At 40.9% G+C, this 17,483-nt stretch overlaps 2 protein-coding genes across 2 annotated transcripts in view; one reads left to right on the top strand and one right to left on the bottom strand.

Moving 5' to 3' along the window:
- Nucleotides 1–61: 61 nt before the first annotated feature.
- Nucleotides 62–4,475, bottom strand: LOC116385782 (L-selectin-like). The gene is made up of 10 exons (XM_031851501.1): nucleotides 4,385–4,475; nucleotides 4,230–4,272; nucleotides 3,121–3,291; nucleotides 2,627–2,848; nucleotides 2,314–2,413; nucleotides 1,923–2,161; nucleotides 1,548–1,790; nucleotides 1,091–1,096; nucleotides 594–673; nucleotides 62–477 (listed from the first exon to the last, which is right to left on the bottom strand). Exons 2-10 carry the CDS (start codon nucleotides 4,261–4,263, stop codon nucleotides 415–417), a joined length of 1,158 nt encoding a protein of 385 aa, XP_031707361.1. The 5' UTR covers nucleotides 4,264–4,272; nucleotides 4,385–4,475; the 3' UTR covers nucleotides 62–414.
- A 3,291-nt stretch (nucleotides 4,476–7,766) lies between these two features.
- The window catches only part of LOC116385466 (protein O-GlcNAcase), a 14,038-nt gene continuing 4,321 nt past the window's right edge, over nucleotides 7,767–17,483 (top strand). Inside the window, 11 exon segments of the mRNA XM_075447370.1 lie at nucleotides 7,767–8,332; nucleotides 10,569–10,620; nucleotides 13,097–13,194; nucleotides 13,436–13,566; nucleotides 13,645–13,816; nucleotides 13,935–14,033; nucleotides 15,094–15,363; nucleotides 16,367–16,453; nucleotides 16,611–17,080; nucleotides 17,188–17,265; nucleotides 17,267–17,410. Of these exon segments, the coding sequence (XP_075303485.1) occupies nucleotides 8,293–8,332; nucleotides 10,569–10,620; nucleotides 13,097–13,194; nucleotides 13,436–13,566; nucleotides 13,645–13,816; nucleotides 13,935–14,033; nucleotides 15,094–15,363; nucleotides 16,367–16,453; nucleotides 16,611–17,080; nucleotides 17,188–17,265; nucleotides 17,267–17,410 (1,641 nt within the window). The 5' untranslated portion in view covers nucleotides 7,767–8,292.

The following is a 17,483-nucleotide window of genomic DNA, read 5'->3' as shown; positions in this document are numbered from 1 at the left end:
GCAGAGCTGAAAAAGTGAGCGGTGGGGAAACAGCTCCAAAAAACAACATAATCCAGAGAGAGAAAGCTATTCGGCTTTCGCTGAACAAAAGTTTAATTTCCAGTCCATTGCAAAGTAGCAGTTTGATGGCAGTATAAAATGGTAACAGTATGTTGATCAGTTTTGTGTGCTAACAGCGAAAACAGTATAACATGATGAATTAGTGTGTAGTACAGGGTTATGCAGTAATTATAAGTACTTGGGATGAGCCATGTCTTAAATTTAAGAATATTCTCCAAATAGGTCAAACTACATTTCACTGGAATCTGATAAAACATATTTTTTTGAAGTCGAAATAATCAAAAAGATTTCAATATTTTTGTTGCATAGCAGACCCTTTCACCTCCTTTAAATCTAGTCTTTCGTCCGCTGGTCTCATGGCCCCACAGATAGAATCTTCACTGACAACTGTGGCGACAATCCGTATCGGTTGAAGAACTAGATTTAAAGACAAAAATCACAACAGACAACAATGTTAATACAGAGCTAAATAATTTGTACAATATTTGACTGAAGTGTACACAAACTAGTCATGAAACAGCAGTTAGTCTCACCTCCATCAACAAATCCTGCATGTCCAACTCTGACAGCTGAACAGATGACTCTACTCTCATGTTCAATCCAACAACATAATCTGTTGACACAAAACCATGACATAAAACACATGATGATAAAATGGATAGTTTTCCATTAATATAATTAAGTTTAAGATCATTTTTAATATAATAACAATAAATTATTATGGTTAAAGAAATTATGCTAACAAATGACACACATCAAATGTTTGTACTGTAGCTTTACCAAAGACATCTGACATATTATCTGTACACAATAACACTTAAAACATTCCAATCATTTTTAGATTTCATGCATTTACACAATTGTAAAGCAAGGATTTAATTTCTGGTTTATTGTAAACCTAGGGAAGAGCAGCCTAGTTTCTCTTTTTGGCAACAGTTGAAGCACATCTAAAAAATCATAACAAATACAAAAAATATAGGATGAAAATAATATATCTGAGATATCAATAAAATAAAATGCATTTACTTACGAGGCCCTTTTGTTGTAGGACGCATAGTCAGAGATGTTTTGGCAAGGTGGTGTTTGTTTACATGGAGAGAGGAATACGTAAAGATGAATTAATATTGTGTTAATTACCTTTGAAAATCTGATGTATAAATTCCTCTATGTTAAAATATAATGATTTATTATCTGAACTTGTTTGAAACTTCAAACAACAAGGAAAGAAATCAACTTTCACCAACATTATGTTCCGTTTCGACTTTTGTTGCTGAAACTAATTTTGCAGATGCAACTTGAACTCAATAGGTGGTGACCAATACTACACTGTAACTAACCCCATTAATCACAAGTTAGCCATTAAACCATTACTGTGTTACACATGCCATTCAAATATATATTTAATCATCAGGTATACTGGCATGTGTTTCAGAGAACAACAGTGTTACGCCTGGATAAAAACTCATTGAATAAGTTGTATATCTTACCAGTGACTGCAGTAAWGTTGACTCCACTGCTTCTGACGCTCTCAAACACAGAGAAGAGAGTGAATGTGTRTTTAGTTCCAGCAGTGAGAGATGAGACTGTGTGAGTTACTGGTCCGTCTCCATCTGGTGCAGTGATGTTTATCTCTGTACCATTAAACTGGAGAATAAAGCTGACATTGGTGTTCACTTTATTCCACTGCAGAGTGATGCTGGTCTCATCTTGTCCTGATGATCTGAAGGGAACTGGGACAAAAAGGACAACTTATAAGACAGTGGGCTGTATAACAGAATAGTAAGACCTTCTGAGAAGTTGTAATCCTATGCAGACAACTTGTAACTTGTATATAGTCTGTGAGCAGAAATAAGTAACATTACTTGTTGTGTAACAGATGAATGGGAAACTGAGGGAGCAGTTATTATCAGACCACCGTCCTGAGTCATTGAACGCTGTGGAGACACATCCCTCTGCGTCAGAGTCTGGTTGCCCGTTGGCCCAGTGTCGAAACAGAGAAGAGCTCCCATCAGACCACAGCTTTTCCCAGTGCAGACCGATCCACACAAAGTCCCCAGCTGTCAGGTTGCTGATGGTGACATTGTCCGTCTGATTTCGAATACTGAGAGAGAAACAGCAGCATGATCCTAATCATACCTTATGACTCATGACTCAGATACAAGTTATTTACACTCATATAATTAAAGATTAACTTAACTTAGAGGCAAAGCAAGAAACATAAACAGGAAGAGAGTGATTAAAAGGGTACTGTACCTAGCAAGATCGACATAATTCTCCCTGCAGAATCTCTGAGCTTCTGTCCAATTTGAATATATGTCAACCTTAACGAAGGATGATGTGTCATTTACGGTACCTGGATATATATATGGATGAAAAGGAATTATAAACAATATCAGGATGAAATCACAGACACCCCATTTGCTCATTTTGATTTTGATTCAGTGGGAAGGAACATTATGTCACCTCCACAAATATAACAAATACATAGAAGTGGCCAGATTTTTTTATAAATAAATAAAATTAAGTCGTGGATCTAATGGGCTTTTTCTTAAGTCAGAAAACTCACCGTTGTAGCACACAAAGCCTTGTTGGTAACTGCAATTAATGTTTGCCCAAGTGCCAAATAATCCATTCCCAGAAAGAAGCACCACACAGGACTGTTGCCCTCCGAAATTTCTGGGAAAACCAGGATACCAGTTTCTAAACTCCGTCTCTCCTTCGGCATAAACGTTGCTGTCACTCAGGGACCATCTCCAGCTGCCATCATGGAGACCTATCCAAGCATCGCCTGTTCAAAGATGTTCATTCACAAATGTTGAATAGACATGAAAAGTAAATGATTTTACTGAGCATCACTTAAATTATGTGCCTCCTTTATTATTCATTGAGGGCTTCTGTCGTCACATTCCATATTATCACATTTCATAATTTTATCAATTCGTAGTAAGATTATCAAAAAAACTTTTGGAAAACGATTTTCCCCTGACTGCTGTGTATGTGTGTTCGACATGTACTGTATGTAAATACGTGATGCATATGATACCAATATTGAGAACGTGCCTGTGTAGTTTGATGTGGTGCTGATAATGGCGCTGACGTCAGCTGTGCTTTCCGTGGTGGCCAGGTCAGTGTAGACCTGTCTGCAGACGCTCTGCGCTTCAGTCCAGTTCAGTGGCGTGCTCACAAAGGAGTACTGACGAGTTTGTGCAGAGACAACATAGACCAGTGCTCCTAAAACAAAGCATATTCAGTTTGTCAATTAAACCTTGCTTTTTCATAAGGTATGTAGACTCTCAATGTTCATAATAAAGTGCATCAAATGAGATTTTTGTGAGCTAACTCTCATCTAAATAGCTGTGAAAATTAACCCTCCCTCCCCACCCTTTCCTTGACTGGGTTGTGCTGTATTATGACTAAAAATGAATGCCTCACTTCACATTGATTCACATTTTGCCATTCAGCTTGAGTCGGATCAAGTTTCAGTCCGTCTCAGTGAAGCATTGTTTACTGCTCATCCCAGACGACAGAAGGAGAACCAGTTCAACTACCTGGGGGAAACTGAACTATCAAGGCATTGGACTCCAGTAAGATTTTAAAGAAAAGCCACTTTTAAATAAAATGTGAACGAAATATCAATTTTATTATATAATCTATTAATTGACTTTCTTAGTCAGTGTACCATATTCTTCATTTACAACTTTGTTGTTTGGCAACACCTGATGTTGCCCTGTAGATGTCCTCCCGGATCCATATTCTTCTTCCGTTTACAATCTATCTTTATTTTTGTCATACTGTAATTTCCTTATGTTGGTTATTCTGTACACACATCTATTGCATGTCTGTCCGTCCTAGGAGAGGGATACTTTCCTTGTGTAGTCTTCTTGATGTTTATTCCATTCTTTCTTTGTTACATTTTTTGGGGAGTTTTCCCTTATCTGAATCAATGGTCTATGTATGAAAAATAAAAAAATAAAACAGTTTCTGTACTTAAAAAATCTTTACAGGAATACATGTATTGTATAAAACAACTGATTAATTAACAAACAATAAGTTGTCCTCTTTTTTTCTCAGTTCCACCCAATGCAGAAATACCTACTGTATATGCAGCACTGAGTAAAGACTGTTTAAGTTAAAAAGACAGCCAGAATAATCTAACAAAAGGTACCAACCTGTGAGCACAAAGATGATCAGCCCATAATCCATGAGTTAAATCTTTAAAAAAAACAACAACATGCATTTCAATAAATAATGTTAATTAATTCCTTCCAAAATATGTAAACCAACTCCATTCATCATTCATTTGAGACACCATTTACTCTTTTACCTCTTCCAGCCTGAAAGTACAGCCCTTCCAACGCTCCTGTGTACCGTGTGCTGCTTGTACAGAAACCAAGTACTTGTATTCTGTGTATCCGTGCTCAGCTGCTATGACAAAGACAACCTTGTTTGAGGAATCAGGAAGTAAAAGACCAAGCTGATAATTTGCTGTGTTTATGATTTTCTTCAGAATGCACCAATAAATAAAAAGATATGCAGATATGCAACCGGTCTACTTCTGAGTGCTTATCCTTTATCTCACACTACAAAGCACAGGACGGTGTCTATTGTCATTTACAATAACTGGCTGTCATGAACATCATAAATGTCACCAAATCATAAAAGTAACACTTACTTTTGTGAAATGTCTTCCTCTTTAGAAACATGATGCTAGTCTTATCGTTACTCAGTTTAGAACAATTTCCAGCTTACCTAAAGCCAACTTGGTTTTCTCAATTCACCCTTTAGGTGAAGTAAAATCATACTATAATCATTCCTGCAAAAACTTCATCTGAAAGCCTTAGTCTGTATAAAGTAATGATTAATTAAACTGCTGTTGAATTTATGAGTTCTCTGCTTCGAGGAAGTACAGTAGTTAGCCACAGATACAATGGGATTCCCCCTGCTCCTGTCTTACAGGTCTGTGAGGGAAAAGGGGTTTTCCGATGAGATCTTCTGATGTGTGAAAACTGAACATAATTATCATTATTAATCCTCTCTTTAACTAAAAATTGTTCCACGTTTGGAGGGGGTAACTTTAAATATTAACAACTGAAGCTACCATCTTGTTCATCGTGTGGTCTTTGCTCGTGAAATGTTACAGAACACTGTTTTTTATATATATAAATATAAAATATTTGTGATCATGGCCTTTAAAATGGTAAAATAGGTCCCACATTTTCATTGACACTGAGATGAGGAGTTACAGTGCTTCCTTGTGAACTACATGCCCACTAAAACACTGTGGACTACCTAAAATATCCACTAAATATACTACATTACATTGTACAATACATCTATGATTCTTGATAAATCTATCATTAACATATTATTATAATCTGTACATTACTTTTAGTAGCAGCTCTGTATAATCTATTTTCACAGTTTAATGATAATGTTTTGAGCGGAACTGTGTCAGACATAATCACCATTACCGTCCAGTGTACACGTTGGCATTTGATGCAGACTCATCATAATTTGATGAAACATAATGTATGTGTTACTGGGTCCAACATAGTCCGTAACATATCTTTACAGTACATTGTGTCCTTGAAACCGCTGGATGAAAAGTAAATAAAAACCAGAATCAAACAATAATATAATAATATGTTTTCCCCCCTGTAACATTACACAATACTTGAAATAAATGCAGTTAAATATCAGATTCCAACACACCTGTGTTGTGTCTGATGCTCTACTGCCTCTTGTGGTTAGGCCTGGGTCTGCAGGTTCTCCTTTACATCGTGTACTCCCATAAAGTGGCAGACCAGAGGTCCAGGTCAGCCACACGATTCCCCGACGGCTCAAGGGGATTCACTGCCTTGCTTAAGAATATGGAGAGGTTTAATCACCTGACTGAAGAGTGGTCTGAGAGGACAACAAACCATCCTGCAACCTGATGTTGTCTGGATGTGTTTTCCACTTCCTATGTCTGTTCTGTACTCACCCTGTTTGTGTTTTTGGCAAGGTTGCTGAAGCATTTCTCTTCAGACAGCAAACTGGCCCATGATGGCCAGAGTGGTCTACTCATGCTTCATGGAGGTCTACTCCTCCTGCAGCTTCGCTGTACTGGCTAGAAGCTTCTGATTCAGGTCCTAATACACTCACAGACACACACACATACAAATAGAGATTGATGGACACATGAAAGCCAAAGAGTACCCATACCCTTTTTAACAAGTACAACATTACAAAATAAGGACTATAAACAAAATACATCCATGTGTCTCAATAAAAGTGTCCATAATCATGTGAAAAAAACAACATGTATATGTTCATATACGGGCTGCACGGTGGTGTAAAGTATTTTCCTGGTTTTTAAGGTTGCATTACAGTAAAGGGATGTCATCTTCTGAACTTACTGGACTGTTTTATCTGTTCTATTATTTTCCTTTAGCCAATTAAGCTAGTCATTACATCCACATCACTGATCATTATTTATCAAAAATGTTATTGTGTAAATATTTTAACCCTACAATATTGGTATTTGGTCAAAAATATTGTGATATTTAATTGTTCTCCTTTATCTCCCAGCACAATGATCTGCTATGATTTAACCCTCTGATGTGGCACCGGTGTAATTAATTATAATTCCAGCAAGGGGTGCTCAGAGTCAGATTTATACAGTATCCTATTAATTCACAACAATACCATAGTAAATGTACAAGGGTATAAGACACATATCCAGTGGTAATACAACAAGGGCAGAAAAGGAAGACAGCACATTAGCCTTATAGATTAAAAACAAAATACAGTTTGGGGGCTATAATCCTGATAGTTTTTAAAACAGTAAAGTAAAGGTATTTTGTATGTAGAAGTGCGTATTTTTTTAAGCATCCAGAGCACAGATAAAGATCTATTCCACCCCACCTACATCTGAAAATTTGCCAAATGATTCAGATGTAAAAAATGAGGCTGTGACGAAATGGCCAATGACTGTGATTAACACGCACCGTGCTCCTCTTGCTTACAGGAGGACAGTGCGCCTGCGCGGACCGGAGACTGGAAGCGGAGGCAGATGCTGCCTTCATGGCTACCGGAAAAATCTGAATTATGAGACAAAACACTGATAAGACAGATAGAAATGGTAGGTATAGATGAGCAAGTCGATATTTTCTCTGAACAGAAGAGTGTCTTGGAAAATGTGTTGAGACCGCTGTAACAGTAACAAATTGTAAAGGAGTTGCATTATTTACCAACCATAGCTAGCTGCAGTTATTTTATGAATGAACTATATGTGTGAAACAATATTTGGTTCATGCTGAACATGTATTAGAAATGTATAGAAATAGAGGATATTTTTTAGGAAGAAATTTAAATCTCTTCAATGTTTGTTTTTTTCACACTTGAATGGTAATAAAAACATGTTTCTAGTGTCTGCCTTTAACAGTTCATGTCACTTTAACCTAGCTACGGTGAAAGTATGTATGTGTTTCTGTATTGGGTTAGTCTGCCCCCTGCTGGCCTCAATAGAAAAGTACAGGTCGCTATTCCTTCATGTGTTATGGTCATAGACGGTCCCAGAAAGCCAGGCCAGTGACAGTCGACAGCAGGGCCTTTGAAGTGACTCGCCGAAATGGATACAGTCGTTACTAGATTCACCTGTGCTTTTCAGATATCTAAAAATCTGCCATGAAAAACCCTGCATTTTTGAGGTATTAGTATAGCTAATCAAATGACAAACATTGATTTGTCTGTCTTTTTGAGTTATGGTATCTGCTCAAAGCCTCCTCATTACATTTTGAAAACGTCTTTATGCCTATTTCACGGTCATGTTGTCTCCTTATTTTTGCCTATTTTATTGTTTAATTCTGCGGTTTTATTGTAAAGATACTTCACTTTGTTAACATATCCTTTATACAATAATATTTAACAATAAACCTAACTTCTGTCACCACAGCAGAAAGTAAGATAGGTGTATCTCTATTATAATTTTCGCTGTATTAACTCAACCACCAAAACGACCTCTTTCTCAGGGTGACTATTATTATTATTAATTCTATTATTATTCACGTGCTTGCGCTGAGCACGTGAACGCAGCACGAAGAGCCCCAGCCTTATAGAGGGAAGGAGAGGGGAAACGAGGAGGTGGAGGCGCACCGAGGAGAAGCATGAAGAATATCCCCGGTGTCTAAGCTCACAGACGGGGAGAGCATCTCGTCCTCCGCGGAGGGAGGCAGCGGGGCTGAGGACAGCATGGAGGAGAAGAAGCAGTTTATTTGTGGGGTGGTGGAAGGTAAGAACGACCGACTTCATTATTGACATCCTGTTAGATCATGTGATTTTTTTTTCTCTTCCCTATGGGACACGATTTTGAACAGACCACCGTTTGACCTACATTTCAGCATTGTTTTGCCACCGTCTGCAGGGGCGCGGGAGTGGTAACGTGTGTATGAACACAGATGGGATGTAAAGGTCTTTATGAGATGATGTGGTGGAGATCAGCCAGGCTTGAAGTGGAGATCAAAGAGCAGGCGGTGAAAATGATTCAGTAATGTCTGGCTCAAGGGCTGCAGCCTAAATAAATGAAATACTGGCGGAAATGAAGATGCTGACAGTGGTAATGAGGAAGGTGTGATGACTATTGACAATAATGGTGAAGGCAAAGATGATGATTGAGATGGTAATTATGATAATGATGGCTGGAGACTGGGATGATATTGTTGGGATGACATGACAGTAGGGATGCTGATGGAGATGCTGTGACAGGATAGTCGTGGTGATGATAATGACGAGACTATGAAAGAAGACTATTTGAGAGCTTCAATCAAATAAATGAAAATGGTAATGAAGATTGATTATGTTGAACGTGATGAGGATAGTGTTTACAAAGAACAGGAGAGGATGACCACAACAATAACAGTGGTGGTAGTAATAACATTAATGACAATGGCAACGCAGTTTACAATTACTGCAGATGATGGTGAAGAAGAAGAAATTGATGATGGTAATTGCAAAAGAAGGTAGGTGGTAATTGTGACATACCTGTGCCTTTACCCACCCTCTCACCTCACAAACACACACACAAAATATGAAGAAATTATGCTGCAAATATACAAACAAAATACAAAAATAAATGTTGTTTTTTGTGTAAAAATCAACAACAATCCAGAATCCTGAATAGTGAGAATAGGTGAAAAACCAGATCTATTCTCATCATTTCTGTCAGCTTCACCTTTGAATCTCTAAATCATCAAAAGACTGCACAAATAAAACAAAATATAAATATATATATTCAATGCTAACTTTTGTTGCTTTTTATAGTGCAGTCTCGATACCACACTAAACTGGGTTGCGTAATTATGGAGATGATTAGGTGCCTTGTCAAAACTGTTGGCAATGTTTACAAAGGATCCATATAATACTGAAAATGAAGTTGAAATATGTCTGTCAGTTTTTTTATTGCTAATTATTTGAATAGTTAAGTCTATGACATGTCAGACAGTAGTGAAAAATGCACATTTCAAGTTACCAGAGCCAAAGGTGACAACTTTAAATGTATAGCTTTGTCAGACCAACAAGTCCAAAACACGCACATTCCCAAACATCCAATTAACACAGTGTTATAAAACAGCAGCAAACCCCCATGTTTGGGAAGGTAAAATGCAGTGCAAATGTTTTGCATTTTTTGTTTGTAAATGACTCAAACAAATATTGATTCTTAAAATTGTTGCAAAATATTTTAATTAAATTGTTTCAACACTTTCCAGCTCTATAATTCTGATATAATCTGGTGTCACAGCCCGTTGGGTTGTGTTCATCGTGGAAATATATATTGCAATGATATTGAAAGTATGACAGATCATGCAGCTTTAACACATACACACACACACCTTATGTGTGTGTTTCTCAGTCCAATGTGGTGGCACCCAACAGAGTTAGTATATAGGTCTGGCTCGGAGCACTCTGCAGGACACACACATGCACACAGCTACAGATGTCTTACACATGCACACCTAAAGGCCATGTGCATGCAGGAGAAAGCAGTCTGGATTGTTGGTGGATCAGATTCACGTCTCACTATGGTATACATACATGTGCACATGCACGGACATAGACGCACACGTGGAAACAGACAGACACACATTGCAGACTTATTCAAACACACAAAGGAGGGAGCGGGACACTGGAGATGCTCCCATTTCTAAATATAGAACATGTGATGGAGAGTGTAGCTGGAGATGATTTTTGCCTCTGCCAAACACAGAGGGGATGTGACCAAGTGAGCACTGGAAGAGCTTGCATCGTTTTATGTGCCCATACATTCAGAACTGTAGCTGTGTCCAGTAGCTGCTAACTGTCCAGTTTGTGATTAATTGCTGCAGAGCTTGGTACTAAAAAAAATGGTAGAGTCATAGATACGATATATGCTATGGAATGCCATGGTGCATATGTCTGTTTGGATATAAAATGCGTGGGGAAATCTGCATTTGCAGCAAAGATAAAGCTATATGTATTTGTTTACTCCACAGGTTTCTATGGGCGGCCTTGGACTATGGATCAGAGGAAGGTTCTCTTCCAATGGTAAGCCCGTCAACTGTAATGAACCTGGTGTCTGCAGGCCTGCATGTACTGTTCTGTATGTGAGGACATGCATAAGTCTTGTTAACCTCGCCGCGTGGTTGTCAAATAACAACCACGAGACAACATGACATAATAGCGTGAAAGCTCGGGAGCTACTGACCTGACGCCTGTGGGCTGAATCCAGTTGCACGCCACTACATCAGTGCCAGGCAGACCTGAGAGAAATCACTGATGCAGAATGACTCCACAGCAAAGGGCAGGCTCGTCCTCAGTCCCGAGGCTCAGTTCTGGATGACAGAAAGGGGAGAGGGAGGGGCAGATGCTGCATTTTGTTATAGTGGAAGGAGAAAGAGGATGAAAGATGGGCTGAAATATCTCAACAAACACTGTAAGGATTGCGCGGAAATATTGCACAGACATTCAGGGTCCCCATAGGATGAATCCTAATGATGTTGGCGGCCCCCTGACTTTTCGTCTAGCGGCAACATGAGGTTAACATTTGTGGTACCGTCTCAGTCAATTATGTTTCCCCAAGAATGAATCATAATCACGTTGGTGATCATTTTGCATCTACTGCCATCATCAGTCTATATCTATAATTTCTATTTCAAGGTCAATTTCTATAAAGTCCAGCCTCAGCTGTAGCTCCAGACCTTTTGGTGTTCAGAGTCTTAAAGTCCGTTCATTTAATGGGACAAATATTCACTGTTTTCCTCCAGAATGCGATGCTTAGGGTTGAAAAGCCTCTAAAAGTTTAGATGACCATGGGTCACTAAAACTTGAGCACGCTCTGCCTTGTAAAGACTTATGAATAATATGGTAATAAAAACACATTTTTCACCACATGTCCTTAAACTGGTATCAGTACATTCATATCATCCTAACACAGAATGCATGTGTCCTCGTAGTCTTTACAGAGGGAAGCCTTGGCTGTGCCCGAGGTTCTTTATTTAGCGACAACATCTTTTTTCCATGCAGAGACCTTCACACCAGGGAGCTGCTCAGCACAACCACACTCTTTGTGTGGAGCGATACCAGTGAAGTGCCATAATAGGCATCATGGCAGCATAACAAATGTGAACAAGACCAGATGAAATCAGCATCCAAGATGATCACATTTTCTATACAGTACGAGCGCTCCAAGTGGCAGTAACCCACATCAAGTCAGCAGGGCTATGCGTCAAGTCTCTTTGAGTCTTGACTAAACAAATCCAAGGCAGCTCCTTATTCAGACTGCCACAGTTTCATCAACTAAAGAGACACAAGCTCTTTCAGCTGGAATCAGCTCGCTGTTAATTCCAGGACAGTGAACTACGGGGGAATACTTATAGATCATTTCCTAGTGAAAAATAAATTCATGAAAACTACAGCAGTGATGTGGCATTCCCTTTTAATGCACATTTATACTACCCGATGTTTACACCTTGTACTAGGGGACCAATTAATTGTTGATGGCACACTAATCTTACAAATGAGTGAAGCGACGTACATCCCTGTTGGGAACTGTGACACAGCTTTGTAGTTCAACAGCCAATAGCGACAGCCGACTACATCCCCGGAGATAAGTTGTTCCCTCTGCGCTCTGCTTTCCTCTGCTCTCAAAGATACAGACCAAGTCATTATCATGTTATGATAAATAGTATAATTCATATTGTAGAAACATACAATCAGTCACTAAAACCAAGTCACTATAATGTGGCCCTAAATGTCTAGTGATTTTCAGGTGATACATGCATTACCATGAGTAACTCATTCAGCTGAGTGTGTGCGCTCCAGGCTTATTTATAGATCGACTTTTATAAAATAAAGTGTGGGGTGCAGGCAAAATTCATACAATGAGTGTTGCATAAGTTTGGCAGATTAGGGCTGCGAGTGTGAATATGTGTACAGTATGTGTGTATGTGTCTGTTTTGTGCGTTTGAAGGAGGTAGGTTGCAGCTCTGTGGAGGCGACTTGCATACCATCTGTCCAGGAAGAGAAGCAAGGAGAGAGTGAGCACACGGTCCGCCCACAAATGACAAAGATGATAAGAGCTGGTCCATGTCCAGAGAGAGCAATAGTCATGTTTGTGTGTGTGTGTGTGTGTGTGTGTGTGTGTGTGTGTGTGATGCAGCTATTGTTTCACTTCTAGTACTATGCGCTATTTATAATTCAGGAGGTCATTTCCTGTAACTGAGGCGGCCATGGAGCCCCACGATCAATACAGTGGATCTATCTTTTTCTGTTGTTGTTTTTTCCCCCCATCTGTCATTGCCTCTCTCTCAGCTTCTCCTCACTCTCTTCGGGGAGACCAAGCTAAGCATATGGCTTCATATATATATATACAGTATATAGTGCTTAAATCAAGCTACTGTCAAAAGTGGTTGCTGACTCCCTTGTTGCAGATTCACAGATTTCGCAATGAAATGACTTAAACCTACACTTCAGTAATAGTTTCCCTCCCCTTACCTCCCCTGTTAATGTCTTTCTGTGCCAGGATGCAAAGTTGGGGGTTGAACACCTACTTGTACGGCCCGAAGGATGACCTGAAGCACAGACTGTTGTGGAGAGAAGTCTACTCTCATGAAGAGGAGGGTAAGAACATGTGTGCATCCAAGTCACACCAAGTTTGATGAATTGCCGGCTGACTGCAGACTAGAGCCTAACTTGTTTCAGATCTGTACCAGAACTGCCCAAGGACATTGGGCAGTTCAATGCTCAGATATTTGTAATCGTAGTTTCAGCATTTTTGGAAAAGCCTGGCAACTGAGTCTCATTCTGTCTCATTTTGAATTTCAAATTGAAGACATTGCCTCTCCTCCCCTCCTGGTCTTAGGTCAGTTGCGTACTCTTATTAAGGAGGCCCAGTCGAGAGGCCAGAGGTTTGTTTACGCCCTGTCTCCCGGTCAGGACATTGTCTTCTCATCTTCCTGTGACCTGACGCTACTCAAACGCAAGCTGAGACAGGTATGTGACGCAGTGAGATAACGATTAAAACAGTCTGTTTTTCCTCTCTCTCACACACAACCTCTTCTCTCCCTCCAGGTATCAGACCTGGGTTGCCAGGCATTTGCCATTCTGTTTGATGACATCGATCACTCCATGTGTCAGGCCGACAGCGAGGCCTTTTCGTCATTCGCCCATGCTCAGGTCACTGTAACCAATGACATCTATCGGTTCTTGGGCGAACCACCCGTCTTCCTATTCTGCCCTACAGGTAGGAGCACTGAGCTGAGTAGCATGAGAATGTTTGTGGTGCACAGGACCTTGTACAATGTGACACGGGCAGATATTTACTGATCATGAAACATACCTCTGTTTCTCTCTCCCTGTAGAGTACTGTGGTTCTCTGTGTTCTCCCAGTGTCTCAAAGTCTCCCTACCTGCAGACTATTGGAGAGGACCTGCTCCCCAACATAACAGTGATATGGACGGGTGAGACGCATACAAATGTTAGCATGAATACGAAATCTATTGAGATGAATTACAGGATTTTAAACAATTATAATTGTCAGAAATCAATTATTTAAATGATGATGTGGCTGTATTCCTGCAGACATAAACCAGAGTCAGTTTTCTACTGTAGGTCTCATTAGTTGACCTGCAACCTCTTGGCGCACACAACCTCCTCTAAAGACCAGAAAACCATTTAAATGCACATCCGCCCACACCACATGGAACTACCGTAGAAACACACACATGTACACACTTGTCATCTACTCTCTTTTAGTTCTTCTGATATGTTTCTAACTCTTTGTGAGCTAGGTGGAGGTAGAAAGAGTACTACAACGCCAGCAGCATGAGCCCTAATGTCCAAACCAACAGTTCCATTTCCATAGAAGGCACTTGGCAGCCTGTGCATACAATAATAAATAGCTGATACAACCACATTCCTCAGTGTAGCCTCACTAAAATTAACCCCAAAAAAAGAGTATTAAACGGAAATGAACAACAATAAATGATCTATGGATACCACGGTGGCTGCAACAAGCATTATTAAGCCACATCATTAAAATAACCAGACAGTTCTTATTCAATCAACAGCACCAAGGCAACAACACGGAGATGTATGCACAGTATAAACTCCACAGCGGCTGCAGCCACAAACACACACATTTCAGCAAAGGAGTGCAGCGCACACACACACAACGGTATGTTGCTTGGCAACAAAGCGGTTGTTGGCGTTCTCATTTGGAGAGAGAGTTCAGTGAGTTTGTTGTACTCGTCCGTCTGAACGTCATTCTGTTAGTCTTGAGCATCAGCTAGCCCTCTTCAATCTGGTCTAGCTTCAACTGCTCGATTCATTCGTTCTAATTACATAATGCAACCAGTCCACTTAGCCTCTCTGGTCCCAGTTTCTCTGTCCCACTGCGCCAACTGGTTCATTTAAGTCCCCCTTTGTCTCTCTCAGATGTGTTTCTTAACCTTTTAGGCTCCCACTTTTTCCCTTCCCTTCCCTTTTTTGAACCTTTTCTCTCCTCCCTCGGCCCCACAGGCAGTAAGGTCATCTCCAGGAAGCTGTCTGTCGACTGCCTGGCGGAGGTGGAGTCTGTGCTCCAGCGCCCTCCGCTCATCTGGGACAACCTGCACGCCAATGACTATGACTCCAGACGTCTCTTCTTGGGGCCTTTTAAGGGCAGAGATCCTCAGCTGAGGAGCCACCTGAGAGGCCTCTTACTCAACCCCAACTGCGAGTTTGAAGCCAATTACATCCCTCTCCATTCGCTGGGGAGCTGGTACAGAGCTGGGAAAGAGGAGAGGAAAGGTGAGAGGGATGCAACGATGGGGCAGAAAGGCTTAATGAGCAGATGGAAGGGAGGAGGAAGTAGCAGTAATGAGACAGGAGATGTCCCAAGTTCATAAACTAATATTGGCTCTGCCAGATCAGAGCCATGTACAGTTAGTCCCATTGCTTCCTGTGTAACGAGCCAGTGTTGCTTGGCAACTAACACAATTTTGTCTGATATTACGGCATCTGTTGTCCTGGACAAAGTTACTCAATAAGCAGTTTTAGTCACAGAATAAAAATATTTCCCTTAACACTGAGTTGCACAATTGCTTTACATTTGAAGTATACTGTGACACCTTGTGTTCTTTAGGATAAGTGGAGCTGTAACAGCCCTTGCACCACCGTAATGGATGTCTGGTTCACATTTGCACTAGATTTTACTGTCGGAGTCAAATGCATGAGAATTCCACCATAGAAAGAAAGAGCACACGAGGGAGTTGGATGAAGAAAACCACCGTCGAGTGTGACATTGTTCTAGAAACGAGCGTGGAGAGGCAGTGATGGAGGAATAATTGTGCAGTGCGATGAAGGAAGAAATGAGAGGCGAGGAAGGAGAAACAAGGCGTAGGGCTGGAGGACAAATAGAGGAAGAGAGAGGAAGAGCAGCCTGCGATGTGGATGGAACTGGAAGAGGGATTTTAATGATTGCATGAGAGTGGGGGGGGGTAGTGTGAAGTAATTACTTTTTGAGTGAGAGGTATTGAACTTTATGATTTGTAGTGCTGTCCAAATTTGACTGAAATGATCTAAAAACAGGAAGTACAGACCAGCAAGATACGTTGTGTATTTTCAGATAAAGGAGAGGTATGTGTGGTATGTGTGTGTCTGGGGAGGTTTTTCCACTGAAATCCGTCCAACTGGAACGTAATGAACATCACAGACTGATAGTGCAAAGGAATATAAGAGTGGTTTTCTTTACTGTGTGAACATGAGTAATTTAGTATCCTCATATAATAACACAATGCTATTTATGCTCTAGATGAGGAGTGTGAATACTGTCCTGATAGAGCTCTGTCTGATGCACTACATGATTGGATGGAGGAACTCAACCAACCACTACAAGCAGGTAAAACACTATGATGTGGTGCTGTGTCACAAATAATGTACCTGCTCAGTCACCGTCATGACCCCTTTTGTAGCTTAACTGCAATGTTTCAGCACTGTTGACCACAAACTGAATTTTTGAAGGTTGCCACATATTAAAATGTCTTTTATCATTACAGGTCGGCAGAGCACACGGGCCGACCAGCGTTCCTCCGCTTCAGCAACTCGCTGCAAAACTCCGGACAGATCCGACTGCCCTTCCACCCTTAGAGGACCATCTGCCATTGCCAAGCTCCCCGTTTTCCCCCTGAACTCCAGTTCACCTCCGTCGTCACCAGTCAAGGGGGAGACGGTGGGAGGAGAGGGGGAAAGGAAGAGGTCAAACCAGCCGGGTCAACCCAATCACCAAACTCAAGGATCCAGGCCTGGCGCACCCTCTGGCGGAGGCAGGGGACCGAAGGCCCAGGGTTGGGGGCTCTGTGGTGGGAAGGCCCTACTAAGTGAGTCCCAGGTGCGGCTGCTGGTTGGTCTGTATTATCTGCCCCATGAGCATGGCCCGTCTGCCCAGAAACTGCTGCAGGACCTGAACTGGCTGAAAGCAAACTGCCACCTGGTCAGCGCTAACAGCAAGAAGACACCGCCTCAGAAGGTCGGTGTCTGTTTTGTGTAGACTTTAGTGTTTGGGAATATTTTGAATTGTGTAGTGCATGATTCATAAATGTGAGGGGGTTTTGTACTTTGTATGTGCGTCCTCAGATCGACGAGTGGCGTGGCCGCTCCTCCAGGGTCCTGTCCCTGTGTGAAGACATCGCACAGCTCCACTGCAGCGTGGTGGGGGGGGGCCAACAGGGCTGTGCTCTATGACCTTTACCCTTATGTGTGGGACCTGAGGAACACGGCTCTGGTGGCAAAAGCATTCATATGCTGGCTGGGTGAGTATAAGAGAATAAGTAAATTATTGGAATACAGAATAATATGTGTTTGACTGTATTGTACTACAATACTTATACTTATACTATAATAAGTTAATTAAAATGTATGAATATATATAT

This window comes from Anarrhichthys ocellatus, unplaced genomic scaffold, assembly GCF_004355925.1.
Source record: "Anarrhichthys ocellatus isolate YVR2014 unplaced genomic scaffold, GSC_Weel_1.0 scaffold11, whole genome shotgun sequence".
NCBI lineage: Eukaryota > Metazoa > Chordata > Actinopteri > Perciformes > Anarhichadidae > Anarrhichthys > Anarrhichthys ocellatus.
Note: the sequence above shows the minus strand (reverse complement) of the source record. Positions and strands in the feature narration are given on the sequence as shown.